The sequence below is a fragment of the Myxocyprinus asiaticus genome, chromosome 48 (genome assembly GCF_019703515.2).
Source record: "Myxocyprinus asiaticus isolate MX2 ecotype Aquarium Trade chromosome 48, UBuf_Myxa_2, whole genome shotgun sequence".
Classification (NCBI taxonomy): domain Eukaryota; kingdom Metazoa; phylum Chordata; class Actinopteri; order Cypriniformes; family Catostomidae; genus Myxocyprinus; species Myxocyprinus asiaticus.
This window is the reverse complement of record NC_059391.1, coordinates 30531674-30559662: the sequence shown is the minus strand read 5'-3', so window position 1 is coordinate 30559662 and position 27989 is coordinate 30531674. Positions and strand designations below refer to the sequence as shown.

The 27989-nt window shown below is 39.5% G+C and overlaps 2 protein-coding genes across 2 annotated transcripts; both read right to left on the bottom strand.

Moving 5' to 3' along the window:
• Positions 1–2829: 2829 nt before the first annotated feature.
• LOC127437623 (disintegrin and metalloproteinase domain-containing protein 10-like) lies at positions 2830–23030 on the bottom strand. The gene is made up of 16 exons (XM_051692653.1): positions 22973–23030; positions 16699–16849; positions 13628–13746; positions 13228–13386; positions 12918–13018; positions 12615–12767; positions 12443–12535; positions 12162–12345; positions 11914–12077; positions 10990–11173; positions 10752–10902; positions 10183–10366; positions 9986–10094; positions 8618–8838; positions 8386–8512; positions 2830–5735 (listed from the first exon to the last, which is right to left on the bottom strand). The coding sequence occupies exons 1-16, from the start codon at positions 23028–23030 to the stop codon at positions 5545–5547; spliced, it is 2349 nt and encodes a 782-aa protein (XP_051548613.1). The 3' UTR covers positions 2830–5544.
• A 1082-nt stretch (positions 23031–24112) lies between these two features.
• Positions 24113–26846, bottom strand: LOC127437163 (tubulin alpha-8 chain-like). The gene is made up of 3 exons (XM_051691908.1): positions 26654–26846; positions 25163–25311; positions 24113–25087 (listed from the first exon to the last, which is right to left on the bottom strand). The coding sequence occupies exons 1-3, from the start codon at positions 26829–26831 to the stop codon at positions 24113–24115; spliced, it is 1302 nt and encodes a 433-aa protein (XP_051547868.1). The 5' UTR covers positions 26832–26846.
• Positions 26847–27989: the final 1143 nt, after the last annotated feature.

Here is a 27989-nt window from a genome sequence, read left to right as displayed (position 1 = left end):
TTACATCAAGAATCAATGTTTTTACAAGTGCAAACCTAATAACTGATAACAAAAAGTTACAAAATGTACATTTTCACTAGTAGTAATTACATTCCTGATAACAAGAATTAGAAAATGTAATTATGATATCTATAATTCATTACATTAAATGTCATGATTAAATGTCAATACGGCTTGCCATACAGTACCTGTCGTCTGTTTGAGGTGTGACTTTGTTCAGAATAATAAGAACCATTCAAGGAAACAACAGTTCAAAATCAAATCATAGATGCCATATTTAATGTGATGTGAATGAAATGAAAGCTGTGAGGAAACACATACAGTCTGTTTCATGAGAAGTGCTGTTGTGTAATGATGTAAATAATCCATCTGACCAAAAGAATCTAAATATGTCTTTCAAAAAAATTACTAGTGGACTGAAAATATATATATATATATATATATATATATATATATATATATATATATATATATATATACATACACACATACACATATATACAGCTCTGGAAAGAATTAAGAGAGCACTGTAAAATGATCAGTTTCTCTGGATTTACTATTTATAGGTGTGTGTTTGAGTAAAATGAACATGTTTGTTTTATTCTATAAAGTACTGACAACATTTCTCCCAAATTCCAAATAAAAATATTGTCATTTAGAGCATTTGCAGAAAATGACAACTGGTCAAAATAACAAAAGATGCAGTGTTTTCAGACCTCCAATAATGCAAAGAAAACAAGTTAATATTCATTTTTAAACAACACAATACTAATGTTTTAACTTAGAGTTCAGAAATCAATATTTGCTGGAATAATCCTGATTTTCAATCACAGCTTTCATGTGTCTTGGCATGCTCTCTGCCAGTCTTTCACATTGCTGTTGGGTGACTTTATGCCACTCCTGGCACAAAAATTCAAGCAGCTCAGCTTTGTTTGATGGCTTGTGTCCATCCATCTTCCTCTTGATCACATTCCAGAGGTTTTCAATGGGGTTCAGGTCTGGAGATTGGGCTGGCCATGACAGGGTCTTGATCCGGTGCTCCTCCATCCACACCTTGATTGACCTGGCTGTGTGGCATGGAGCATTGTCCTGCTGGAAAAACCAATCCTCAGAGTTGGGGAACATTGTCAGAGCAGAATGAAGCAAGTTTTCTTCCAGGGTAACCTTGTACGTGTCTTGATTCATGCGTCCTTCACAAAGACGAATCTGCCTGATTCCAGCTGAAGCACCCCCAGATCATCACCGATCCTCCACCAAATTTCACAGTGGGTGTGAGACACTGTGTCTTGAAGGTCTCTCCAGGTCTCCATCATTAGATGACCAGATGGAGGATCGGTGATGATCTGGGGTGCTTCAGCTGGAATCGGGCAGATTCGTCTTTGTGAAAGACTCATGAAAGCTGTGATTGAAAATCAGGATTATTCCAGCAAATATTGATTTCTGAACTCTTAAAACATTAGTATTGTGTTGATTAATAATGAATATGAACTTGTTTTCTTTGCATTATTCAAGGTCTGAAAACACGGCATCTTTTGTGTTATTTTGAGCAGTTGTCATTTTCTGCAAATAAATGCTCTAAATGACAATATTTTTATTTGGAATTTGGGAGAAATGTTGTCAGTACTTTATAGAATAAAACAAACATGTTCATTTTACTCAAACACACACCTATAAATAATAAATCCAGAGAAACAGATCATTTTACAGTGCTCTCTTAATTCTTTCCAGAGCTGTAAAATGTATCTATATATATCCAACATTGGTTAGAATAATTAAATAAGAGCGAAGACCTTAAAAACAGAACACCCCGTTGAACAGACTGTACACATTTCTCACTCACCGAATTGTTTGATTGGTGTGAAATTAAAGATGGCATCGACCCTGACTCATTCTTTCTAGATGTTTCCTGTGCTGGTTTTCAGAGGGTTTGAGATCCTGAGGTCTGTTTCTGTCTGTCACACACCTGACACTGCTGCCCATCTCTGTCTTTCCATTTCCTGTTGATGATGTAGTGATAAAACGCCACTGACTGAAGTTTGTGTTAATATCATGATGCAACACCGTTAGAACATAAACATAAGGAAAATGGGCTTTTAGACAACATGTCTTCTTTGAGTAAGTTAGGGTCGTTTGTGCTGCTCAGAGCAGAATCAGAAGTTCCTTTATCTGACAGACTTCAAGTAAAACAAACAGCTGGAGATTCAGATCTTCTGCAAAACTACAACTCGTCTGTTTGAGCTAACCAGTACCACACAATTAATGTGACTCACAGCGGATCAGAACATATTAAATGTTTAATGTGCAGCTGTGAGCAGTAAACACAAAATAAAGCACCTAATTATCAGAAGATCTGAATGAAAACGGTTCTCTTAGGTCAAGTTCAGAATGGCATACTCCCATACTACTCTTACTATTTCTGCCATTGATAGATATGATAAAAGTAGTATGGAGTATAGATAGTGTGCCATTCCGAACTCACCGTTAGACTCTAAATGGTCCCGTACGGAGAATCTACAGGACAGAGAGGGAATTCTTCGTTCCCAAATCGTTTTGCGTTCCCTCGCAATTATTTTGGCTTCCCCCACAGTGTCATTATCCATCCCTTACAAAAATGAACCATGGTTTTACTAAAGTAACCATATAGTTGAATTATAGTTACTGTAGTAACACCGTTGGAATCACAAAATGTACGTTGGTTATCCTACAGTAACTACATTTCAACTATTAAAGGAATATTCTGGGTTCAATACAAGTTAATCTCAATCGACAGCATGTGTGTCATAATGTTGATTACAACAAAAACTAATTTCGACTCGTCCCTCCTTTTCTTTTAAAGCACAAATCTGTGTTCCAGTGAGACACTTACAATGGAAGTCAATGGGGTCAATTTCTGGAGGTTTAAAGGCAGAAATGTGACGATTATAATTGTATAAAAGCACTTACATTCATTCTGTTAAAACGCATGTATTATATGAGCTGTAAAGTTGTTTAAATCGTTGCTTTAGGGTTTAGGGCGTTATATCGTCATGGCAACGAAGTTGTAAAATTGGCTCTAACTTTCCACAGATGCAGTTAGTAAGTGATTTCATCACAGTAAAATCATGTTAACACACATATTGTTTATGTCTTGTGTCTATACTTTTGAAACAGTGAGTATTTTAATGTTTACAGATTGACCCCATTGACTTCCATTGTAAGTGTCTCACTGGAACACACATTTGTGCTTTTTTAAAGAAAAGGAGGAACGAGTCGACATTAATTTGTGTGGTGATCAATATTATGCTATAAATACTGTCGCTTGAGCTTAACTGGAATATTCCTTTAACTATGGTAATACGATTAATGCTTAATTTTACTATAGTAACATCATGGTTAATTTGTGGTATATGTACTTAATTTTCATAAGGAATTTATTACTAATATTTTTATGGTGGAAAACATGGTTTTAAAAACCATACTTGTACCACAAATGAACCATGGTGTTACAATAGTAAAACTGTAGCAACCATGTTATTTGGATGAATGATTATGACTTTTATTAGCATTGCTTTACCTGCATTATTACTTTGATTTTATTACGATTTTCATGGTTAAAATGTGGTTACTGCAGTAAACCCATGCGATAAACGTATTGTGAGGGAATACAAAATAATGACACTCAGATTCAGACAAAACACCTTTTATAATCTGAGTTTTGGCTTTGAAAGGAAGTCAAGATAGAACAAAAACTGAATTCACGCACTGGTCACTTTAGTGTGTTGTGTGCGGTCAGGATTAAGCAAAACATCTTCAGATGAAGAACACAAACAGTTCTTCAGGTTCAGCACTGTCTTCCTCTTAGTACCCTTCAACATCACGATCTGACTGATAAAAACAATTACATTTCAAATGAGTTTCTGTGTCATGCACATTCCTCTGATGCGTTCCCTCATTCAGGGTGTTTACAGGAAGTGCAGTGAATGTGAGACACTGTGAGGTGTGAACAAGAAGGCTGTTTTTAGACGATGTTTGACGCTTCCATGCGGTGAGCAAGTCAAGCCGAGATTAGAGTGTTTATATAAATAAAAAAAAAACAAGGTAAACGCATTAATGAACAAATACGCACGGAATGAAGTATGTAAACGGTTAAATCAATCCGGTGGCTCACGCGTGATCTGTTTCATTTTGCGCACTGATCGATACCCTTCATTTGTGTTTTTGAGTCCTGAGTGTTTCAACAAAACTGCAACTGTAAATCTCTTATTGACAGTAGAAGAAATAATTTGTTCTCACATATAATACAACTAATATGGTTTCTCTGTACAGATGTGGCGATTCTGCACTACGGAAAAGGGAAGGCTCGTACTTCTGCTCTTACAAAATAAAAGTCCTTTTCCGATGATGTGGCGACACCCGTCCAAAGCTCCAGAGATTCAAACTAAGAGTCTCACTGGATCTAAAGAGTTTTAAAAGAAAAACAACTCTGAGAACTACAGGAGGCGCTCTATCTACAAATACCCCAGTAAACCTCTCAAGTACTCCGTCAAGGAGGGGTAAACAAACTAAAGTATCTGTTCCGTGTTTCCCAAAGCAAGCTGAGAAACATGATCAAACGATGGAGAAGTTGTTCATGTTTACTCCAAAGAGAGGAACTCCACGTGACTGGATCAGGTTCTGGCAGGTGGAAGCATTATATGACGGATTCCTGTAAACCGCTCCAGTTTAGTGCCGGATTCTTCATGAAAGCTTTAGAAAAGGACTCTGATGTAGTGTGACATAGAATCACAACGGATCTGCTGGACTGTAGAGTGGTGGTGGACGGCGCCGGCCGACCCGGTTTGATTCTTTGGAGTAAAGCCCCATTGCTCCACCATCAGACTGAACAAAATCTACACCCAATCAGAGATCTAGAACCGTGAATATTCTGCAGGTCTGGACAATCACCTGAGGGCACGTCCACACTCATCCATTTTCGTTTGTAAAAAACATAACTTACACTGTTTAAGCCTCGTGCCCACACTAAAACGTCTTTTGTCCTCCACCGAAAACAGCACTCTCCATTACTGCTTACTTTGGAAATTGATGACGTTAGGAAACTTAAAACGGATTATTGTGGTCGTGGCTTGAGTGCTGATGCACAGTTCTAGAACTTTAGACAACTAATCGTGCATCAACGTCATGTTGTTTTTTTACAACGAGTTCTTTTATTACGAGTTCTTCGAAGAGGTGAACACTTTCTACCAGTTGTAATCTTATAATTACGGAATTTCCAACATAAAGTGAACGCACCATAATCCACTGAAAACTCTTCGCTTTCCAAAGTGTGCTCGCTGCATTTTCAGTGTGGGCAAAGCTGTTGTAGTGTGGATGAGAGGCGTAAACGTGGCCAAAGGCCAGAAATATGAGTGTTGGTGCTGTTCTAGAACTTTAGTGGAGTCAACACTCGGCACACAGTTGTAGAGCGTCAGATGAGTGGATGTGGTTTTGTTCAGTGTGTCAGTGGACCAGAGACTCTGGGGTGTCTGCTGTACCGCTCATGACAGGCACTGTGGGTATTTGTGGAACTCAGCGTCTCATCTGGCCCATCTGGTAGTTCTCTCGGGGCTGTCGATGGTGGCGTTGAGGCTGCGGTTGGCGCTGGGCCTGGCGTGGAGCCTGCCGTTGGTTCTGGTGTCCGTGAGGGTGCTGGTTCTGGTTGTGATGTTGATGAAGTTGCTGCTGATTGGCTTGTTGAGCTCGTCGCCTCTTCAGAGTACCTTCACGAGAAGGGGAAGAAAGAAAAATAAGTTTTGTTCCAAGATTTAAAATGGAAACAACACATACAGATGGGTTTTTGTTTAGGTCTCTATATATACACGCTGGTGGATAAAAGTATATATATGATATTCAGGAACAAAAGAAAAAAAAACAACATTTGAATGCCTACTTTTGGATAACCTAGTCAGTGGATCAAATACTTTATACATGAAAACTACTTCCTCTTTATTTGGAACTTTGTCAAAAAATAAAAAGCAAACACACAAATTGGTTTTAAATCAACCTTATAATAAAGCCAAATTTCACATTATGCCACATTTCAGTCTGATGTAGTGGACCAATATTATTGTTATTATTATTATGAACTTTCCTCAAGAAACTCAACATCTTCTCAAAGCAATGCAACAAAGGGAATAATACACAAGTAAAAAAAAAAAAAAAAAGCATCCAACAAAAATAAACACTTAATTAGGCTCTTAATGACCATGTTTACATGCACTTAAGAAAACGGATTATTCCAGAGAAGCGGTGTTCAGAAACATCGTGTAAACAAGAACACTGGTATCCTTACGCTGTTTAAGGGATTAAGGGAAAGCGGTTTAACACACCAAGGTTTCTCTCAAAGAACGTGGCTTTATGTGCTCATGTAAACGCATAAGCGGCGTTCTGATGGGTGTTTGAAGAGTGCGCGTGCGTGGATAACAAACGTCATAGGATGGAGCCCAACAACAAGTCAACACAGCGGAAAGAATTCAACATTTCTGGGAGTACAGTGGGAAAATCACATGTACTATAAACTATACCCATTTATACAGACCAATGTAAAATATCGACTGTTCCTAACGTCCGCATATATGTGCTCGTACATTGGGGGAATTCTGGAGTTCTACATAAGAGGAAAACCCCACTATTGCAGCGCAATTCTGCTGCAGGTCACGATAGAAAGTGAACGAAACAAACACAACAACAAAGAATAAAATCGTAAAGTCTTTCTCAGATGCCATGTTTATTATTTACACAAGCGTTGCGGGGAAATTACGTTGTTTTGGAGAAAGCTGCTGATCGAGTCGCATGTATACGGGAGTAAAGAGAACGCTGCAATCACAGCTCATGTAAACGCTGTTTTCTCACAATAAGCCGCTTTCTGGTGTCCATGTAAACGTAGTCAGTGATTCATCTCACCTCTAAAGAGATTAATTGAATATGTAAAGGCAAACATGGCCAGTTTGTTTCCTAATCTCTAACATCATTCAAACTGAATTTTAAAAACCCTTTATTTTGGCGCATAACGCAGTGTTGTGGCTCCTCGTCATTGGTGGTTAGAAAGTTGGGCTGTCTAGACGTTTGAGACGTTTGACTTCCTCCATAGTGCACGTAAGTTTTTTGAGTAGCGTGAGTGATCCCACACTGCGCTCTCCTGTCTCTGGAAGCCTGCTACTCATGCGCACTTATACAAATAAATATGACTTGACTTGCATGCTCCACTCATGTGATACACAGATACATGTTTCAGATGAGAATCATATTTAGTGGATATAAAGTGCCGAATACAAGATGAATGCAGAATCTCTATTGATTGACACTTTATATCATGTCGCTCAGCCCTATTTCAGTTATAATGTCCTATTTGATTACATATGAAAGAAATTCCCTCAGTTAATGCTGTTAATTATACAGAGGACCTTCTCATGAGGTAAATTACCAAAATATTTATTTTACGTTACCATTAGTTTTGGTCACATTTTAACTTTTTAAAAATGTACAAATCCGGGGCCTGGGTAGCTCAGCGAGTATTGACGCTGACTATCACACCTGGAGTCGCGAGTTCGAATCCAGGGTGTGCTGAGTGACTCCAGCCAGGTCTCCTAAGCAACCAATTTGGCCCAGTTGCTAGGGAGGGTAGAGTCACATGGGGTAACCTCCTCGTGGTCGTGATTAGTGGTTCTCGCTCTCAATGGGGCGTGTGGTAAGTTGTGTGTGGATCGTGGAGAGTAGCATGAGTCTCCACATGCTGTGACTCTCCGCGGTGTCATGCACAACGAGTCACGTGATAAGATGCGCGGATTGACGGTCTCAGAAGCGGAGACAACTGAGACTTGTTCTCCACCACCTGGATTGAGGTGAGTAACCGCGCCACCACAAGGACCTACTAAGTAGTGGGAATTGGGCATTCCAAATTGGGAGAAAAAAGGAAAAAAAATAAACAATTTACAAATCCATGTATCCCATCAATAAATATGTTTATATAATTTTATATATATATTTGTACTATTTATAAGTATTTCCATTGATAAGTAGAACAAGTGCTAAAATGGTACTGTCTCTTTAAGAATAGCGGCGGTTCAGCGAGCGTTTCAGTCGAGCGCATCTTAACAAGAGTGTCACGGCATCTGTGCCATGTGTGATTAAAATGATCCGTTTCTTGTTGTTTTTGATCAAACACTGACTGTAAAGAACAGAAAGGATATTAAAAGAGACATTATTCAATGAGAAATGGATTGTGTGGATCTCGTCTTTGGACACACAGAACGAGTCAAACCAAACTTTTTATTTTGATATTTTCATTTATATTTTTACCAAACCCCAGTAAATAGTGTGTAAATGACCTGTTTTCAGAGGGGTTAGTTTGAGGGTCACAGGTTAAATTACCTGGCAGTGGTTTTGGAGGGGGCAGTTTTGGGTTGCTGCTCGGTGTGTGAACACTGCAGATCTTAATGAATCCAGCCATGAGCATGATCAGAGCGATTCCCATGAGTAACACTGCCCACCAATGAGCCTGTGCACAGAAACACAGCAAACATACAAACACGTTCAACACACACAACAAACTACGCAATAATCTGAGGAGGAACTACAACCAATAAATGAAGAAGACACTTGCCACTATCCACTCAGCGATGTTCTCGTAGAGCTCTGGGTTGAAGATGGCTTTCTTGAGTCGGGCGAGAGGACCGTCAGCGTCCACCAGACGACACTTCATGAACACGTCACAGTACCCCTTGAAGTCATTACAGGGTGAGCCGGCTTGCAGAGTCGTCACCTTCTTGTTGAAGAATCGTGTGAGACGCTCGGAGCCGGTGCTGCTGCAGGTGCTCGGGTTCACTGCGCCACACATTCACAATCATATAGATTTACAATTAAATTGCATTACAATTAAAAAGTGTTTAAGTTCACTCCACTGAATTGCTCACAAAATCGGTGCGGAACATTTTAAGCAGATTCTGTGCAGTTCTAGTAATTAGTGCACAGGAAATTGAATTTTTGAAACATTGAAATGACAGGGTTAATTTGAAATTCCATGACTTTTCCATGTTTTGAACACTGAATGAACCCTGAAATAGAGCACAACAGGGCACGTCCACTTTTTCAGCTGTCTGGTTCCGTAAGTATTTTTCCCATTAATTTCTTTCCACAGGGATTTCGTAAAAGAGTTCATGAAGCAAAACCAGCTCCAAAGTGAATCACAACATTACAAACTTTGATTTGAATGAATGGAATGAACTACAATCCCATGATGCATTGCCAATGATGTAATTGAACGATAGAAAAATATAAAACTATTGATTTAAAGTTACAGACACAATATATTTTTATTTTATTGTAAAATATTCAGATATATACAAATATATCAGTAGTTTGAGTGTGTATGGAGAGCGACTTGATTGCAGTGCATCATGGGAGTGGGCGGAGCTCTTTTGACAATTCTCTGATTGGTGGATCTCTCTTTAGGATTATGGGTAGTGTAGTTCTTCACCAGGAATTCTGCTATTAAACATGATTTTTAAAAGTTGAAATATCCTAGACTGATATACTACGGTGGCCCAGAGGTGCACAACCAAATTGGCAAAGCACATAAAATCTGAAAACACAGAATTAAACCAAAGGACAAAACACTAAAACGCAAAATGATCAGAAAAGAAATATTAACAAAATGCTGTACTTATTTGTTGTAGCTTATTTCCGTTGTGCTGTGGTTAATTCCTGTAGTGTTTTAGTTGCTTTACTAATTTGTTTTTATTGTGCACCACTGGGCCACTGTAATATTCCGTCATTTAACAACCTCGGCGCTCACGATAGGTCTGTCTTAAAAGGTTTACAAGTTACCTTTAAACATCAGTTCGTCTATGGAGAAAATGAATGGGATTTTCACTTCCGGAAGCACACTGTTGCACTCTGTTATGACATTTATAAATGAATAAAACAATGAAAAATGTAATTTTGAATATAGCTGTAATATGAGTGTACTGACTCTTCTCCATGCAGCACACGTGACAGAGCTCAGTCTCGTCTTTGCCGTCCACACTGGCACAGGTGCAAACCTCCAGACCGTACTTCTCACAGATCGAGCCCGAGCAGCCCTGAAACACAGAACAGGGTGTGTTCATTAATCACTTCCGATGTCATGTGTGATACTGTGGTTCTGCTGTGATGTCATTGGTCACTCACCCCGTTGAGGCAGACTTGCGTGTCTCCGTGGCAGGCGGTGAAGTTGGCTTTGGGTTCAGAGGTCGGGCACTGAGCGGACGCTCCGTTACACATGCCCTGATGAGCGCACTCCGACTCCTCGCGACATTTGTCGTTACGAGTCTTGTAGATGCATTCATGAGTGCAGCAGGGACCCTGACTCGGACTGAACACGATTCAAACACACAAAAACACACATTTCTATATCCAGCAAGAGAACTCTATTTACTTTAAGATTTATAAACTTGTACAACATGGTAAAAACGTTATTTTTATAGAATCAGAGAAAAGAACGAATGTTCACACACATTATTGACTTTGAGATCATGTGAAATTAAAGTCAATATGAAATCAGAATTCAGTATTTACTTTCTTAATAAATGTTTCTAGTCTTACTGTGAGCAATTAGTCAGTGCATGTTAATCTAAGGAAGAAAATGTTTGTAATATATTAGTAATAATGACAGCGCTATAATGATTTTGGGGTGAAATCATGAGCTTGAAGTGTTTATGTACAGCTGAAGTGTGTTTGATGTGTAATTAAAGTTTTACCTGCACACTTTGTTTGGTTTGAGTTTGCATTTCCTGTTATCTGGTTGATTAGCGTCGTAGCAGCACTCGTCTTTACACTGATCGCTGTAACCGCAGTCACACTCTTCACCCGGCTCCACGAGACCGTTCCCACAGATGGGCTGACCGGACTCTGTACACACACACAGAGCACTGATTCTGTGTTTCAGAGGTGTCAGGATGCCCATGTGATCATGTGATATTCACCTCACTGACTCACCCACAAAACAGCTCCCTCTCTTCTTCTCCAGCACCTGACTGATGTTCTTGATGCTGCACACGGAGAACTTGTTATTGTTCAGTTTGTCTCCTGATGTTGCTCGAGCATACATGATGTAATTTCCTCTCTCCTTCTTGTCCTGGCTTTTAGACTCGCCCGGCGTGCACTCTGACCCCGAATCATGCTGACGAGCAGAGACCAAATCATCATTACCACCAAAAACACACGGCCTTGTCCCTCACATTATGATTAATAATAATAATGATCATTTAAGGGGGCCTGGGTAGCTCAGTGGTAAAATACGCTGGCTACCACCCCTGGAGTCGCGAGTTTGAATCCAGGGCGTGCTGAGTGACTCCAGCCAGGTCTCCTAAGCAACCAAATTGGCCCGGTTGCTAGGGAGGATAGAGTCACATGAGGTAACCTCCTCGTGGTCGCTATAATGTGGTTCGTTCTCGGTGGGGCACGTGGTGAGTTGAGCGTGGTTGCCGCGGTGGATGGCGTGAAGCCTCCACATGCACTATGTCTCCGTGGCAACGCGCTCAACAAGCCACGTGATAAGATGCGCGGGTTGACGGTCTCAGATGCGGAGGCAACTGGGATTTAAATGATTAGAAACACCTAATCACTTTATTATGACAATTTTCTAAATTTTAGTAACTAGTAAAGTCATCAAAACTATGAAATAACACAAATGGAAGTATGGGAGTTTACTGAGTACCGTTCCACAAATATAAGCACTCTTGTATTTTCAGCTGTTTTTTGTGTCGATTCTGTTCATTCTCTCAAGAGCGCTTCATCCTGAGATGTTCATTAATCACTATTGAAGGACTTCACATGAGTGCTGGACTACTCTTCCTTCACTGTCCAAAAAAACAACAAAATACCATTTATATTTTGTGAGGAAATTCTTTATCAACTCACCGGAGATCCAAAGTTGTGTCCGACCTCATGAGCGAAGGTGATGTGTGAGACTTTAGGAGGCACGTGTGAAGCGTAATTCTGAACGGTGATGATTCCAGTGTTCAGAGATTTCTTCTTCCCATCAGAATATAATTTACTCTTCTCACAGATTCCACCAGAACTCCCTGTAAACACACAGACAGAATCAGAACCTGCCGGACGGCTCATGAGTTCACCAGTTCTCATGTGAGTGAAGATCTGTGGTTTACCCGCGGGCGCGCCGACCCAGGCCAGACCCAACACACCGTCATCAAAGTCTCTATCGGTGAAGACGTACGCCAGACAGTAATCGTCATGATTCTGCTCAGAGTTCAGTTCCAGAAACTTCTCCACACCGATGTTGGCGAAGCGGAACGGGTTCGAGCGATCTCGCTCATCACTGGTGGTGTTAATCTGACACGAGCAAGAACATCATCATTAATATTATTATTATTAATATTATTATGAAGAGAAAAGTCCAGTTACAGTAAACGCAGGTGAGTGAAATTACCCGTATCCTCTTCACCATGAAGCTGATGTTACGGATGCCCATGAAATCTGTGCCCTGGTATATGGCATCAATGGCTTTCACATGACTGGAGATCTGAAGAGATACACAACATCACCTGCATCTGTCATTTCAGTGCAAATCATCAATCATTAACGGACAGTTAGTGTCGTACCTGAGCGATGACGGCCTCTCTGGTCTTGTAGTATTTGTAGAACAGATGATCGGTCTGGATGAAGAGTTGACACGTGTTCTTCTCCACCTGTGTCATCCTCTTCTTCCTCAGGAGAACAAGATCATCTGCAGACTTCTGCTCCACATTCACCTCCTACAAACAAACCAAAGCATTTATACTCATCATGTCTCTAAGTCATGTTCTCTGGTCTGTTGTTGCTCATATATCAAATAACGAGTCTTTCTGAGTTCTTTCAATCTCTCGAGAATGGACGGATTCAGCAGAAGATGTAGATCATGTGACCTTCTGCGGCTCCTCCAGCGCTGACGACTGATATTTCTTCATTCTCTCAAACACAGATGAATCTGCACAGCCGCCTTCAGGACCATATTTATGCGGATAACCTGAAGCACGTGATGAGAGACAGAGAACACAGATTGCCAATTTAAAATCCACCAAACTAAATCTGGAACAGAAAATATTCTTCCAAAGGAACACTTGAAGGAGATCTATCCAAACATGACAGGAAACATTTTAGGCCAAAAAAAATAATATAGATATCTACTCTTTGATAATAAATTGATATCTGACAGCAGGATTGAGTTTGACTCACTTATGTCATCCTCGTGGTAGATGACGGAGTGGAATGGGACATTTTTATCCTCCAGGTATCTCTCGGCCGGTTCCACGTAATACGTCCCACGATGAGACTGAATGAAGCCCTCGAACTTCCCGTCCACGATGGATCCATGAGTCAGAGTGCCCTGTTCACCTGCAGACCGGTCCAGACCACAAACAGGTTTAGATCACAGACACAACTAATATTCACGTTCAGATTCAAAGTATCTGCACTGTTGCGTCACGCCGGGTTTGACCTCGATGATGATGAAATGGAATTGGTTGCTAGTATCAGAAGTGTGAATGAGATTGAGAGCTGCACTGAATAAATTGCTTTAATCGTTTGACTTGAGAACAATTGGAATGTATCAGCGTCTGTTTGTCGTTGTGCTGACCGTATATTTCTCCAGTGTAGATGTGTGAGGTGTCATAGTTGATCTCCTCTCCAGACATCTCCAGTTTAAAATCATCAGAAAACAACCGCGTGTCTCTCTTCATGCGCAGGTTGAAATGTCTGTCACATGGGAACACAACAGAGATGATGAAACATTTCAGAAAAAAAGGTTACTTGGGAAAGAGCGTTTTGTTCTTGCTTCTGAATGAATGTTAAAGGAATAGTTCACCCTAAATTCTCTCATTATTTCCCAGATATGTGACTTTCTTCTGCTGAACACATTTGAAGATTTTAATGAATATATCAGCTCTGTAGGTATTCAGAATGCAGAACTTGTGCTCCAAAAAGCACGTAAAGGCAGCATAAAGGTAATCCATAAGACTCCAGTGCTTTAATCATCATCTTCTGAAGTGATATGATAGGTGTGGGTGAGAAACAGATCAATATTTAAGTCCTTTTTTACTATAAATTATTTTCCCCGACCAGTAGATGTTGATATGCACAAAAAATGCAAATCGCCAAAAAAAATGCCTTCATTTCTGAATAATAATTATACACTTCTGGCAAATTGTAATGCTCCGTGCAGAAAAAAAAATATGCAAGGCTTAACCAACACAAAATGGGTGTCGTTTTTTAGCACAGAAGCTGGACTTTACAATGCATAGGTGCTGACAAATTAGTGGTGGCTCAGCGGTTAAGGCTCTGGGTTACTGATCAGAAGATCGGGGGTTCAAGCCCCAGCACCGCCAAGATGCCACTGTTGGGCCCTTGAGCAAGGCCCTTGACCCTATCTGCTCCAGCGGTGCCATATCATGGCTGACCCTGCACTCTGACCCCAGCTTAGCTGGGATATGTAAAAAAAGAATTTCACTGTATATGTGAAAATGTATAATGTGTGATAAATAAATATAATTATAATTATTAATTAAATGTATTATTATTATTTACTGTACACCATACTGTCAAAACATTGAACAGATTGGAAAGTTCTCGAAATATTGTTTCACTCACAGAGCATAAATACAGTTGAAGTCAGAAGTTTACATACTCTTCGGTTGAAGTCATTAAAACTAATTTTTTTAACCACTCCACAGATTTAATATTAGCAAACTATAGTTTTGGCAAGTCGTTTAGGAGATCTACTTTGTGCATGACACGAGTAATTTTTCCAACAATTGTTTACAGACAGATTGTTTCACTTTTAATTGATTATATCACAATTCCAGTGGGTCAGAAGTTTACATACACTAAGTTAACTGTGCCTTTAAGCAGCTTGGAAAATTCCAGAAAATGATGTCAAGCCTTTAGACAATTAGCTTCTGATAGGAGGTGTACTGAATTGGAGGTGTACCTGTGGATGTATTTTAAGGCCTACCTTCAAACTCAGTGCCTCTTTGCTTGACATCATGGGAAAATCAAAAGAAATCAGACAAGACCTCAGAAAAAAAATTGTGGACCTCCACAAGTCTGATTCATCCTTGGGAGCAATTTCCAAATGCCTGAAGATACCACGTTCATCTGTACAAACAATAGTACACAAGTATAAACGCCATGGGACCACACAGCCATCATACCGCTCAGGAAGGAGACACATTCTGTCTCCTAGAGATGAATGTAGTTTGGTGCGAAAAGTGCAAATCAATCCCAGAACAACAGCAAAGGACCTTGTGAAGATGCTGGAGGAAACAGGTAGACAAGTATCTATATCCACAGTAAAACGAGTCCTATATCAACATAACCTGAAAGGCTGCTCAGCAAGGAAGAAGCCACTGCTCCAAAACCGCCATAAAAAAGCCAGACTACAGTTTGCAAGTGCACATGGGGACAAAGATCTTACTTTTTGGAGAAATGTCCTCTGGTCTGATGAAACAAAAATTGAACTGTTTGGCCATAATGACCATCGTTATGTTTGGAGGAAAAAGGGTGAGGCTTGCAAGCCGAAGAACACCATCCCAACTGTGAAGCATGGGGGTGGCAGCATCATGTTGTGGGGGTGCTTTGCTGCAGGAGGGACTGGTGCACTTCACAAAATAGATGGCATCATGAGGAAAATTATGTGGATATATTGAAGCAACATCTCGAGACATCAGCCAGGAAGTTAAAGCTCGGTCGCAAATGGGTCTTCCAAATGGACAATGACCCCAAGCATACCTCCAAAGTTGTGGTGAAATGTCTTAAGGACAACAAAGTCAAGGTATTGGAGTGGCCATCACAAAGCCCTGACCTCAATCTGATAGAACATTTGTGGGCAGAACTGAAAAAGCGTGTGTGAGCAAGGAGGCCTACAAACCTGACTCAGTTACACCAGTTCTGTCTGGAGGAATGGGACAAAATTCCAGCAACTTATTGTGAGAAGCTTGTGGAAGAATACCCAAAATGTTTGACCCAAGTTAAACAATTTAAAGGCAATGCTACCAAATACTAACAAAGTGTATGTAAACTTCTGACCCACTGGGAATGTGATGAAAGAAATAAAAGCTGAAATAAATCATTCTCTCTACTATTATTCTGACATTTCACATTCTTAAAATAAAGTAGTGATCCTAACTGACCTAAGACAGGGAATGTTTTCTATGATTAAATGTCAGGAATTGTGAAAAACGTTTAAAGAGTTTAAATGTATTTGGCTAAGGTGTATGTAAACTTCTGACTTCAGCTGGGGGAGGTTGATTTATTTCTATGGCAACACTCATAATGGCATTCATTAGTGGATGTTATTGATAACAGCACAACACTTCGTAACTACAGTACATTAATTAATCATTATTTTATTTTTTGCAAAATATTGAAAAGTAAATAAAGTGCATCAGGTAAAATGGCCTATTATAATATTAGACAAATGTTTAACTAACTTGTTTTTATATGATGTGACAACAGTCAGGTGGAAGAAGTTTTCAACTTGTGAACACAAGTTCTACAAAGATGAGATCCATTTTACCTAGTCGAAAATTGATAATGACTTCTGACCTGATGTGAGTGCAGCGTAAGACAACTCCTCAATAACAGCTATTTAGAGTTATCACACCTGATGACATTAATATGTTAGTATTGTAAAACAGAGCAGTGTCTCACCTGCCGTGCGCGTGGAACTCCAGGTGCAGGAACTGCTCGTGATGCGACAGCGCCCTCTTGGCTCTCTGATGACTGCTATGCACCGGATCCGTGTCATACCACAGACCCTCGTAGTGACGGATGTACTTGTTCAAGGGGTTGCCATAGTAACCTGTACACCACACAGACAACAGCATTGTTTCACAACATCAGACACTTCAGCAATATTACACTAACACTGAATATGAGCACGGCTGTGACTGGCTGAAAACAAGAGGTCACACAAAGCATGTTAATATTGTGTAACTGACATTAAACACACAATATGGCCAAATATTTTGTTTATTTTTGCGCCGCCAATGAAAATATTTCCAAAAGAAGCCAAAGCTGAGAAAGAGATCCTTATATGAAATAACAGTCCAGTGTCAGAGTTCAAAACATCACAAAAGATGATGCAGATCTGGAAACGCCCAATCACACGTGTGTTCTCACCTGATATTCTGCCGTCTGGACAGACTCTGGATGTGTTGGCATGGGTACACTTTGATAAATCTACAATATTCGTGACAGTGACTGTCAAATATATTTTTACACAGAAACAACTGTACAGCACAAAACTCTTAGTGAACTGCTATAAAATGTATAAGAAACAACACTGCTGTTCAATATAATCTACTGCCAATAAGAACATGAAATGAGTATTTCATATTATTTGAATTTTTAAGGTTTTCTGGTTTTGTTCTTTCAGTTTCAAGTGTGAGCTCTAGGTTTAAATGAATATTTAAGTTCAATCGACAGTATTTGTGACATAATGTTAATTAACACAAATTAATTTCGACTCGATCCTCCTTTTCTTTAAAAGAAATCATAAATCTGTGTTCCAGTGAGACACTTAAAATAGAAATTACGGTGTTTGTTTATGGTAAATGATGGTGTATATTTATGGTTATTGATGTTGTGTTGATGGTTAGTGATGGTGTTTATGATAAATGATGGTGTTTGTTTATGGTTACTGATGTTGTGTTGATGGTGTTCGTTTATGGTTATTGATGTTGTGTTGATGGTGAGTGATGGTTTGTTTATGGTTAATGATGTTGTGTTGATGGTGTTTGTTTATGGTTAATGATGCTGTGTTAATGGTAAATGATGGTGTTAGTTTATGGTAAATGATGGTGTTTATTTATGGTTATTGATGTTGTGTTGATGGTTAGTGATGGTTTTTATGATAAATGATGCGTTAATGATAAATTATGGTGTTTGTTTATGGTTAATGATGTTGTGTTGATGGTGAGTGATGGTGTTAGTTTATGGTTAATGATGTTGGGTTGATGGTGAGTGATGGTGTTTGTTAATGATGTTGTGTTGATGGCGTTTGTTTATGGTTAATGTTGTGTTGATGGTGAGTGATGGAGTTTGTTTATGGTTAATGATGTTGTGTTGATGGTGAGTGATGGTGTTAGTTTATGGTTAATGATGTTGTGTTGATGGTGAGTGATGGTGTTAGTTTATGGTTAATGATGTTGGGTTGATGGTAAATTATGGTGTTTATGTTGTGTTGATGGTGAGTGATGGTGTTTGTTTATGGTTAATGTTGTGTTGATGGTGAGTGATGGTGTTAGTTTATGGTTAATGTTGTGTTGATGGTGAGTGATGGTGTTAGTTTATGGTTAATGATGTTGTGTTGATGGTTAGTGATGGTGTTTATGATAAATGATGGTGTTTGTTTATGGTTAATGATGTTGTGTTGATGGTGTTTGTTTATGGTTAATGATGTTGTGTTGATGGTGAGTGATGGTGTTAGTTTATGGTTAATGATGTTGTGTTGATGGTGAGTGATGGTGTTAGTTTATGGTTAATGATGTTGTGTTGATGGTGTTTGTTTATGGTTAATGTTGTGTTGATAAGTGATGGAGATTGTTTATGGTTAATGATGTTGTGTTGATGGTGAGTGATGGTGTTTGTTTATGGTTAATGATGTTGTGTTGATGGTGAGTGATGGTGTTAGTTTATGGTTAATGATGTTGTGTTGATGGTGTTTGTTTATGGTTAATGTTGTGTTGATAAGTGATGGAGTTTGTTTATGGTTAATGATGTTGTGTTGATGGTGAGTGATGGTGTTTGTTTATGGTTAATGATGTTGTGTTGATGGTGAGTGATGGTGTTAGTTTATGGTTAATGATGTTGGGTTGATGGTGAGTGATGGTGTTTGTTAATGATGTTGTGTTGATGGTGTTTGTTTATGGTTAATGTTGTGTTGATGGTGAGTGATGGTGTTAGTTTATGGTTAATGATGTTGTGTTGATGGTGAGTGATGGTGTTAGTTTATGGTTAATGATGTTGGGTTGATGGTAAATTATGGTGTTTATGTTGTGTTGATGGTGAGTGATGGTGTTTGTTTATGGTTAATGTTGTGTTGATGGTGAGTGATGGTGTTAGTTTATGGTTAATGTTGTGTTGATGGTGAGTGATGGTGTTAGTTTATGGTTAATGATGTTGTGTTGATGGTTAGTGATGGTGTTTATGATAAATGATGGTGTTTGTTTATGGTTAATGATGTTGTGTTGATGGTGTTTGTTTATGGTTAATGATGTTGTGTTGATGCTGAGTGATGGTGTTAGTTTATGGTTAATGATGTTGTGTTGATGGTGTTTGTTTATGGTTAATGTTGGGTTGATGGTGTTTGTTTATGGTTAATGATGTTGTGTTGATGGTACATTATGGTGTTTATGTTGTGTTGATGGTGAGTGATGGTGTTTGTTTATGGTTAATGATGTTGTGTTGATGGTGTTTGTTTATGGTTAATGATGTTGTGTTGATGGTGTTTGTTTATGGTTAATGTTGGGTTGATGGTGTTTGTTTATGGTTAATGATGTTGTGTTGATGGTAAATTATGGTGTTTATGTTGTGTTGATGGTGAGTGATGGAGTTAGTTTATGGTTAATGATGTTGTGTTGATGGTGTTTGTTTATGGTTAATGTTGTGTTGATGGTGAGTGATGGAGTTAGTTTATGGTTAATGATGTTGTGTTGATGGTGTTTGTTTATGGTTAATGTTGTGTTGATAAGTGATGGAGTTTGTTTATGGTTAATGATGTTGTGTTGATGGTGAGTGATGGTGTTTGTTTATGGTTAATGATGTTGTGTTGATGGTGAGTGATGGTGTTAGTTTATGGTTAATGATGTTGTGTTGATGGTGTTTGTTTATGGTTAATGTTGTGTTGATAAGTGATGGAGTTTGTTTATGGTTAATGATGTTGTGTTGATGGTGAGTGATGGTGTTTGTTTATGGTTAATGATGTTGTGTTGATGGTGAGTGATGGTGTTAGTTTATGGTTAATGATGTTGGGTTGATGGTGAGTGATGGTGTTTGTTAATGATGTTGTGTTGATGGTGTTTGTTTATGGTTAATGTTGTGTTGATGGTGAGTGATGGTGTTAGTTTATGGTTAATGATGTTGGGTTGATGGTAAATTATGGTGTTTATGTTGTGTTGATGGTGAGTGATGGTGTTAGTTTATGGTTAATGATGTTGGGTTGATGGTGAGTGATGGTGTTAGTTTATGGTTAATGATGTTGGGTTGATGGTGAGTGATGGTGTTTGTTAATGATGTTGTGTTGATGGTGTTTGTTTATGGTTAATGTTGTGTTGATGGTGAGTGATGGTGTTAGTTTATGGTTAATGATGTTGTGTTGATGGTGAGTGATGGTGTTAGTTTATGGTTAATGATGTTGGGTTGATGGTAAATTATGGTGTTTATGTTGTGTTGATGGTGAGTGATGGTGTTTGTTTATGGTTAATGTTGTGTTGATGGTGAGTGATGGTGTTAGTTTATGGTTAATGTTGTGTTGATGGTGAGTGATGGTGTTAGTTTATGGTTAATGATGTTGTGTTGATGGTTAGTGATGGTGTTTATGATAAATGATGGTGTTTGTTTATGGTTAATGATGTTGTGTTGATGGTGTTTGTTTATGGTTAATGATGTTGTGTTGATGGTGAGTGATGGTGTTAGTTTATGGTTAATGATGTTGTGTTGATGGTGAGTGATGGTGTTAGTTTATGGTTAATGATGTTGTGTTGATGGTGTTTGTTTATGGTTAATGTTGTGTTGATAAGTGATGGAGTTTGTTTATGGTTAATGATGTTGTGTTGATGGTGAGTGATGGTGTTTGTTTATGGTTAATGATGTTGTGTTGATGGTGTTTGTTTATGGTTAATGATGCTGTGTTAATGGTAAATGATGGTGTTAGTTTATGGTAAATGATGGTGTTTGTTTATGGTTATTGATGTTGTGTTGATGGTTAGTGATGGTTTTTATGATAAATGATGCGTTAATGGTAAATTATGGTGTTTGTTTATGGTTAATGATGTTGTGTTGATGGTGAGTGATGGTGTTAGTTTATGGTTAATGATGTTGGGTTGATGGTGAGTGATGGTGTTTGTTAATGATGTTGTGTTGATGGCGTTTGTTTATGGTTAATGTTGTGTTGATGGTGAGTGATGGAGTTTGTTTATGGTTAATGATGTTGTGTTGATGGTGAGTGATGGTGTTAGTTTATGGTTAATGATGTTGTGTTGATGGTGAGTGATGGTGTTAGTTTATGGTTAATGTTGTGTTGATGGTGAGTGATGGTGTTAGTTTATGGTTAATGATGTTGTGTTGATGGTTAGTGATGGTGTTTATGATAAATGATGGTGTTTGTTTATGGTTAATGATGTTGTGTTGATGGTGTTTGTTTATGGTTAATGATGTTGTGTTGATGGTGAGTGATGGTGTTAGTTTATGGTTAATGATGTTGGGTTGATGGTGAGTGATGGTGTTTGTTAATGATGTTGTGTTGATGGTGTTTGTTTATGGTTAATGTTGTGTTGATGGTGAGTGATGGTGTTAGTTTATGGTTAATGTTGTGTTGATGGTGAGTGATGGTGTTAGTTTATGGTTAATGATGTTGTGTTGATGGTTAGTGATGGTGTTTATGATAAATGATGGTGTTTGTTTATGGTTAATGATGTTGTGTTGATGGTGTTTGTTTATGGTTAATGATGTTGTGTTGATGGTGAGTGATGGTGTTAGTTTATGGTTAATGATGTTGTGTTGATGGTGAGTGATGGTGTTAGTTTATGGTTAATGATGTTGTGTTGATGGTGTTTGTTTATGGTTAATGTTGTGTTGATAAGTGATGGAGTTTGTTTATGGTTAATGATGTTGTGTTGATGGTGAGTGATGGTGTTTGTTTATGGTTAATGATGTTGTGTTGATGGTGAGTGATGGTGTTAGTTTATGGTTAATGATGTTGGGTTGATGGTGTTTGTTTATGGTTAATGTTGGGTTGATGGTGTTTGTTTATGGTTAATGATGTTGTGTTGATGGTAAATTATGGTGTTTATGTTGTGTTGATGGTGAGTGATGGAGTTAGTTTATGGTTAATGATGTTGTGTTGATGGTGTTTGTTTATGGTTAATGTTGTGTTGATGGTGAGTGATGGAGTTAGTTTATGGTTAATGATGTTGTGTTGATGGTGTTTGTTTATGGTTAATGTTGTGTTGATAAGTGATGGAGTTTGTTTATGGTTAATGTTGTGTTGACGGTAAGTGATGGAGTTTGTTTATGGTTAATGACGTTGTGTTGGTGTTTGTTTATGGTTAATGATGTTGTGTTGATGGTAAATTATGGTGTTTATGTTGTGTTGATGGTGAGTGATGGTGTTTGTTTATGGTTAATGATGTTGTGTTGATGGTGTTTGTTTATGGTTAATGTTGTGTTGATAAGTGATGGAGTTTGTTTATGGTTAATGTTGTGTTGACGGTAAGTGATGGAGTTTGTTTATGGTTAATGACGTTGTGTTGGTGTTTGTTTATGGTTAATGATGTTGTGTTGATGGTAAATTATGGTGTTTATGTTGTGTTGATGGTGAGTGATGGTGTTTGTTTATGGTTAATGATGTTGTGTTGATGGTGTTTGTTTATGGTTAATGATGTTGTGTTGATGGTGAGTGATGGTTTCTCCTCCATCCATTTTAAGCTGGATGTGTTAGCTAGCATCACTCAACTCTCCTCGAAAAGCCCAAAGCAGAGCTCTATATTCTCACATCCCAGCGGGCATTTATTGTATATGAGCTCTAATAATCTTTTGCAATCGACCTCGCCTTGAATATTGACAAAAAAGCGGCAGATTTGGTGGATGAATGAGTATAACGGGCGCGCGGATGCAGCGGGTTTAGCGTTAGCTGCTCGCGCGAACGGGTGTCAAAACATCACTGAATAAACCCGCGAACCGGGTTAAACAGACATGCACTCACCTCGAGCGGGTCTGAAGGCACAGAACAGGCACAAGAGCGCCGATAACGGAACCGTCATCGCGGATAAATGCATGTTGGACGGGTTGGGTGTTTTATTGTTTACAGCTTCCGTCTCGGGTTTGGAGCTTTGCGTGCTGACGTCACGCGCACAGACATCGAGACCCCTCCCCCACTGATATAAATACTGCACATTCAGTCACATCAAATCCATTATCAAACCCACATAATCGAGCAGCGGCGATTACTTAAAATCGTGTTTCTCATGTGCAGAAGACTTCCAGGTCCCTCCCCCCAACTTGTGTATTGGAAATCCTGGCGAATGTCAACCTTATTTCAGAATCCTGACAAGAGTTTGTCATTGTCCAGTAGCGCGCGCACAGCCAGGAAAGGCGCGAAAATGAAGAGATACTTTTTACGTCGACAAACTATTATAACTTGCTTTTAACAAGACTAATAACACTGACATAATGGAGGGCAAGTACAGGTAAATTTAGGTAACTTGGCAGCACTCTTTTCCCAGCATAACCACGGACCTCAATAGATCTCTTAAACGCTGAACACATTGAGATTCATGAATCTCGACGTTATTCGAACACGTTGACTGAAGCTTAAAAAAAAAAAAAACCCTTCTGAAATGACTAGCTCCTCACTTCGGAAACCAATAATGTACTTTTAACCTTTTCATAAGGTAAATTTAGACGTGTCCTCATTTTAGATACAAGGGTCAATGAGGTAACCCTCATTGTTTTGTCCAGACTGAATTTGAAAAACTACATAAATGCAACTAACAAAACAATTACTTAAATACACACCTCTGAACATTTTATTTTCCGGGTTCCCTTGATTTAAGTAAAAAAAGTAATGTGCTGAAACCAACTGGAGACAGTGTCATTTAAAGAATGTTGTAGTGCAAAAACTTGTGCATGTGTTGGGGGGGGGGGGGGGGGGGGGGTCGAGTTAATTTTCTGACACCGGTCGTAGGACTGAAGTTCCATCCTCAGTACACCAAACAGAATGCAAATGAGGCCTGCCAAACAAAACCCAACAGCACATGGTAAACCAAAGCCAAATGCAAGTCAAAAGGTTTCATATGCGTCAAGTTTATTAAGGTACAAAAGGTTTAATTGGAAGCGTTCATCTTCAATACTCTTCATCCTCCTCATAATCTTCAGTGGAATCAGCGCCAACCTCTTCGTAGTCCTTCTCCAGGGCAGCCATGTCCTCTCGTGCCTCCGAGAACTCTCCTTCCTCCATCCCTTCACCCACATACCAGTGTACGAAAGCTCTTTTGGCGTACATCAGGTCAAACTTATGGTTCAGACGGCTCCAGGCTTCTGCGATGGCCGTGGTGTTGCTCAACATACAGACGGCCCTCTGCACCTTGGCCAGATCACCTCCAGGTACGACGGTGGGCGGCTGGTAGTTGATGCCCACTTTGAACCCTGTGGGACACCAGTCCACAAACTGGATGGAGCGTCGAGTCTTGATATTGGCAATAGCGGCGTTAACGTCTTTGGGCACCACGTCGCCACGATACAGCAGACAGCAGGCCATGTATTTGCCACAGCGAGGGTCACATTTCACCATCTGGTTTGCTGGCTCAAAACAGGCGTTGGTGATCTCTGGCACAGAGAGCTGCTCATGGTATGCCTTCTCTGCAGAGATGATGGGAGAGTAGGTGACAAGCGGAAAGTGGATATGAGGGTACGGCACCAGGTTGGTCTGGAACTCAGTGAGGTCCACGTTCAGAGCTCCGTCAAACCGCAGAGATGCCGTGATGGAGGACACTATCTGGGCGACGAGTCGGTTTAGGTTGGTGTAGGACGGGCGCTCGATATCAAGATTTCTCTTACAGATGTCAAAGATAGCTTCGTTATCCACCATGAAAGAGCAGTCGGAGTGCTCGAGCGTGGTGTGAGTCGTCAGAATCGAATTGTAGGGTTCCACCACAGCAGTGCTCACCTGTGGGGCGGGATACACAGAGAACTCCAACTTGGACTTTTTACCATAATCGACAGACAGTCGCTCCATCAGCAGAGATGTAAAACCAGAGCCTGTTCCGCCACCAAAACTGTGGAAGATCAGGAAGCCCTGCAGACCGCTGCACTGATCCGCCTAGAGTGGAAACAGAAAACGGGTCGCATGTGGCCAGGAATTGTACAAAACGCTTGAAAATGTCACTGAAGTCACCATTTTTCGTATACGGTCCAAAACTGAGTCTACGATCTCTTTGCCGATGGTATAGTGACCACGTGCGTAGTTATTAGCCGCATCCTCCTTTCCACTGATCAGCTGCTCAGGGTGGTAAAGTTGTCGATAAGGTCCATTACGGATCTCATCTAGAGAGAAACGGTAAACATGAGAAACTCGAGTCACACTCGACAGAACTCAGCAGAAACCTCATTATTTTACAATTAAAAGTACAGATAAAACATTGAACTGGAAAAGTCTTGAGTTTAGCCCAAAGTATACATTTTTCCCCCATCATCAGCAGGGTGTGCAAACTACGCATGCAGCCTGATTTTTCCAACCGTGCATCCTTTGTGCATGCGCCTGGAATTTGTTTGCACCAATTAGTGGTGCCATGAGGTGTCGACACAGTTGGGCTGCTTCTGACAAGGTGGCAGAAGACAACGTAAATGCAAGCGAACAACTGGAGACAGTGGAAGCAAGAACAATGGATGTGAATGTCAAGCGTGCATGCGAGGAGGTCACGAGATACCTGCGTTGGTATAATGGGAGTTTTAAAGTGGTGTTAGTCTAATCAGTTACCGACTAAAGTGTCTGTTGAAACGTTGTTAGAGTGTCAATGTTAAGGAGAGGGAGAAAAGAATTCTAATCTTCAACAGCATGTTTGAATTAAAATGCTTTAAATTCTGCTACATACAGTATTAACAGTGCACAAGAAACCCCATTTATAAAGAAAAGCCATCTAGATTGCATCCATCCAGCTGAACACCAGCAAAATTAATGGTGTTACAGACCAGTTAGGTTAATATGCTACCGCACGCAAATGACATCCAGTCCGATTTACACAGACTAACCACTATATCAACAAACATTAAAAACATTCAACTGGACAGACAAGATAATGAACAGGTGAACTTGAACCACATAATGTACCATTCAGAATATGCAACTTGCATTGAGAAAGTGCAGTTCCCCCCCCCAATATAATATGCACTACACAATGCAATACCCTACAATGGCTAAAACACTGATATTCTGAAGTATCAATTCAGAATACAGTAGTGTCTAAAACAATAGCTATGCTCATTCGTTATATGCCATTATTTCAGGAGCTCAGGTCCACAAGGACAATTGTATTTTGTTGTTGCACTCTATAGGTTTAAATTTAGAAGCGTTTCTAACTGTTTGCATTTTTGATTGGTATGGTCTGTTATAGTTTGACACATTGTCATTTTGACAATTCTGCCATTAATGAAAAGAAATGGACTAAAGAGGCCAAAATAAACCAAATTTAAAGAATAAACTATGACTAAACAAATATGAAAGACATGTTTATGGGTCTAGCACAGCAATCTTGTTGTGCATTTGTCGACCACCTGTGTTGGCACACACGGCCTAATAAAGTATACTTTGAAAAGGCTAGAGTGTTCACCTGTATGCAAGCACTAATGCATGCATAAAAACAGGGGTATACTTAAGCCTTCATCTTACCAACAACTGTTGGCTCCAGGTCAATGAACACCGCTCGAGGAACATACTTCCCTGCACCAGTTTCACTGAAGAAAGTGCCAAAAGAAGAGTGAGCTAATGAGCTGACATCACTAACTACAGTCCCATCCGGCTGGAAGCCATGTTCCAAACAGTACAGTTCCCAGCAGGAGTTTCCCATCTGGACTCCTGCTTGACCGATGTGTACGGAGATACACTCCCTCTGAGAACCAGACAAACACACAGTCACTCTTGCAAGAGGAAGTGTACTTAAACTCTTATTTAAAACAAGAGTGAGTAATAAAGCTCACCATTGTTCTCAGATATCACAGCAAACAGGAATTAAATATGAACCTTCAAACCCTGAAATCACAATATTATGTAAAGACTCATTTAGGTGATTAATGTTTCACATCCACAAAACACACTCACCTTCACAGCTCTATCAAACTGCACACCTGGGCTAGCTTTATAAGGCTGTCTATGATATCAGTAGGGTGTGGCTTATAATTAACCAATCACCCCCCTGGAATCATAATGATTTGGAAATATTTTTGATGGTTTGATCCCACAGACCCATCAGAACAAGCTTGAAATGATGCTGGAATTTGTTTGATAACCTTAATTAAGTTTAACCAGTGTTTGTTGTTGTTGTTGTTGTTGTCATGAAGTGTGTTTCCCACTCAGAACATCAGAAACAGGTTCATGAAGAGTTTGAGATGATGTTTGTGCGATGATACCATCATATATATATATATATCTCTGTTCTCACAAGACTGGTAAGATATTATTTCTTCCTAGAAATGGTCATCCACCCATACAGCACACGTACATCTCAAAGATGTCAGTTTAAGAGTGTTTCATCAGGAAAACATCCAATAAACATCTTAAAAAAGCAGATCTGAATCCATTTTAAACCATGAACATCTCAAAGACATCTGCTGAATGTATTTTTGACATCCGAGAGGAAACACAACATAGGCATGTTGTAGATGAGTGTTATGGGACATTATTCAGCGAGCAGTGTTCTGCACATGTTCCCTGTATGGGTCACCTGTGTCCTTGACCTGGGCAAGGGTCTGGGCAGACTGAAGGGAGGACAGAACTCATACAAGAAGAGTTTTCCTTCAATGAATAATGTTTTTGTTCATATTATTGTTTCTCATAAAGTACAAAGGAACCACTTTCTCTGTTGTCTGTGTGGGTCTTGACATTGTTTCATGGTGAAATGCTTCTGCTGTTGTCTGTATTAGTTTCTAGAATGTTTTTGTTTGATTTGCTTCTCTTCTGCAGGTCTCTCATGGCTATAAATGTCTGTTTTCACATCCACTAAGTTGTC

Bases quoted from the DNA above. Each gene is read 5' to 3' on its own strand.
- LOC127437623 (XM_051692653.1), bottom strand. From the start codon at position 23,030: ATGACGGTTCCGTTATCGGCGCTCTTGTGCCTGTTCTGTGCCTTCAGA. The intron at 12,346-12,442 runs GTAATTTCACTC...TGCTCGTGTCAG, and splicing joins TCATGGTGAAGAGGATACGG to ATTAACACCACCAGTGATGA. The intron at 8,513-8,617 runs GCAAGTGTCTTC...TTCTGTGCACAG, and splicing joins ACATCGCTGAGTGGATAGTG to GCTCATTGGTGGGCAGTGTT.
- LOC127437163 (XM_051691908.1), bottom strand. From the start codon at position 26,831: ATGGGAAACTCCTGCTGGGAACTGTACTGTTTGGAACATGGCTTCCAG. The intron at 25,312-26,653 runs GTAAGATGAAGG...GTTTCTCTCTAG, and splicing joins CCTGGAGCCAACAGTTGTTG to ATGAGATCCGTAATGGACCT. The intron at 25,088-25,162 runs GTGACTTCAGTG...TTTCCACTCTAG, and splicing joins TGGACCGTATACGAAAAATG to GCGGATCAGTGCAGCGGTCT.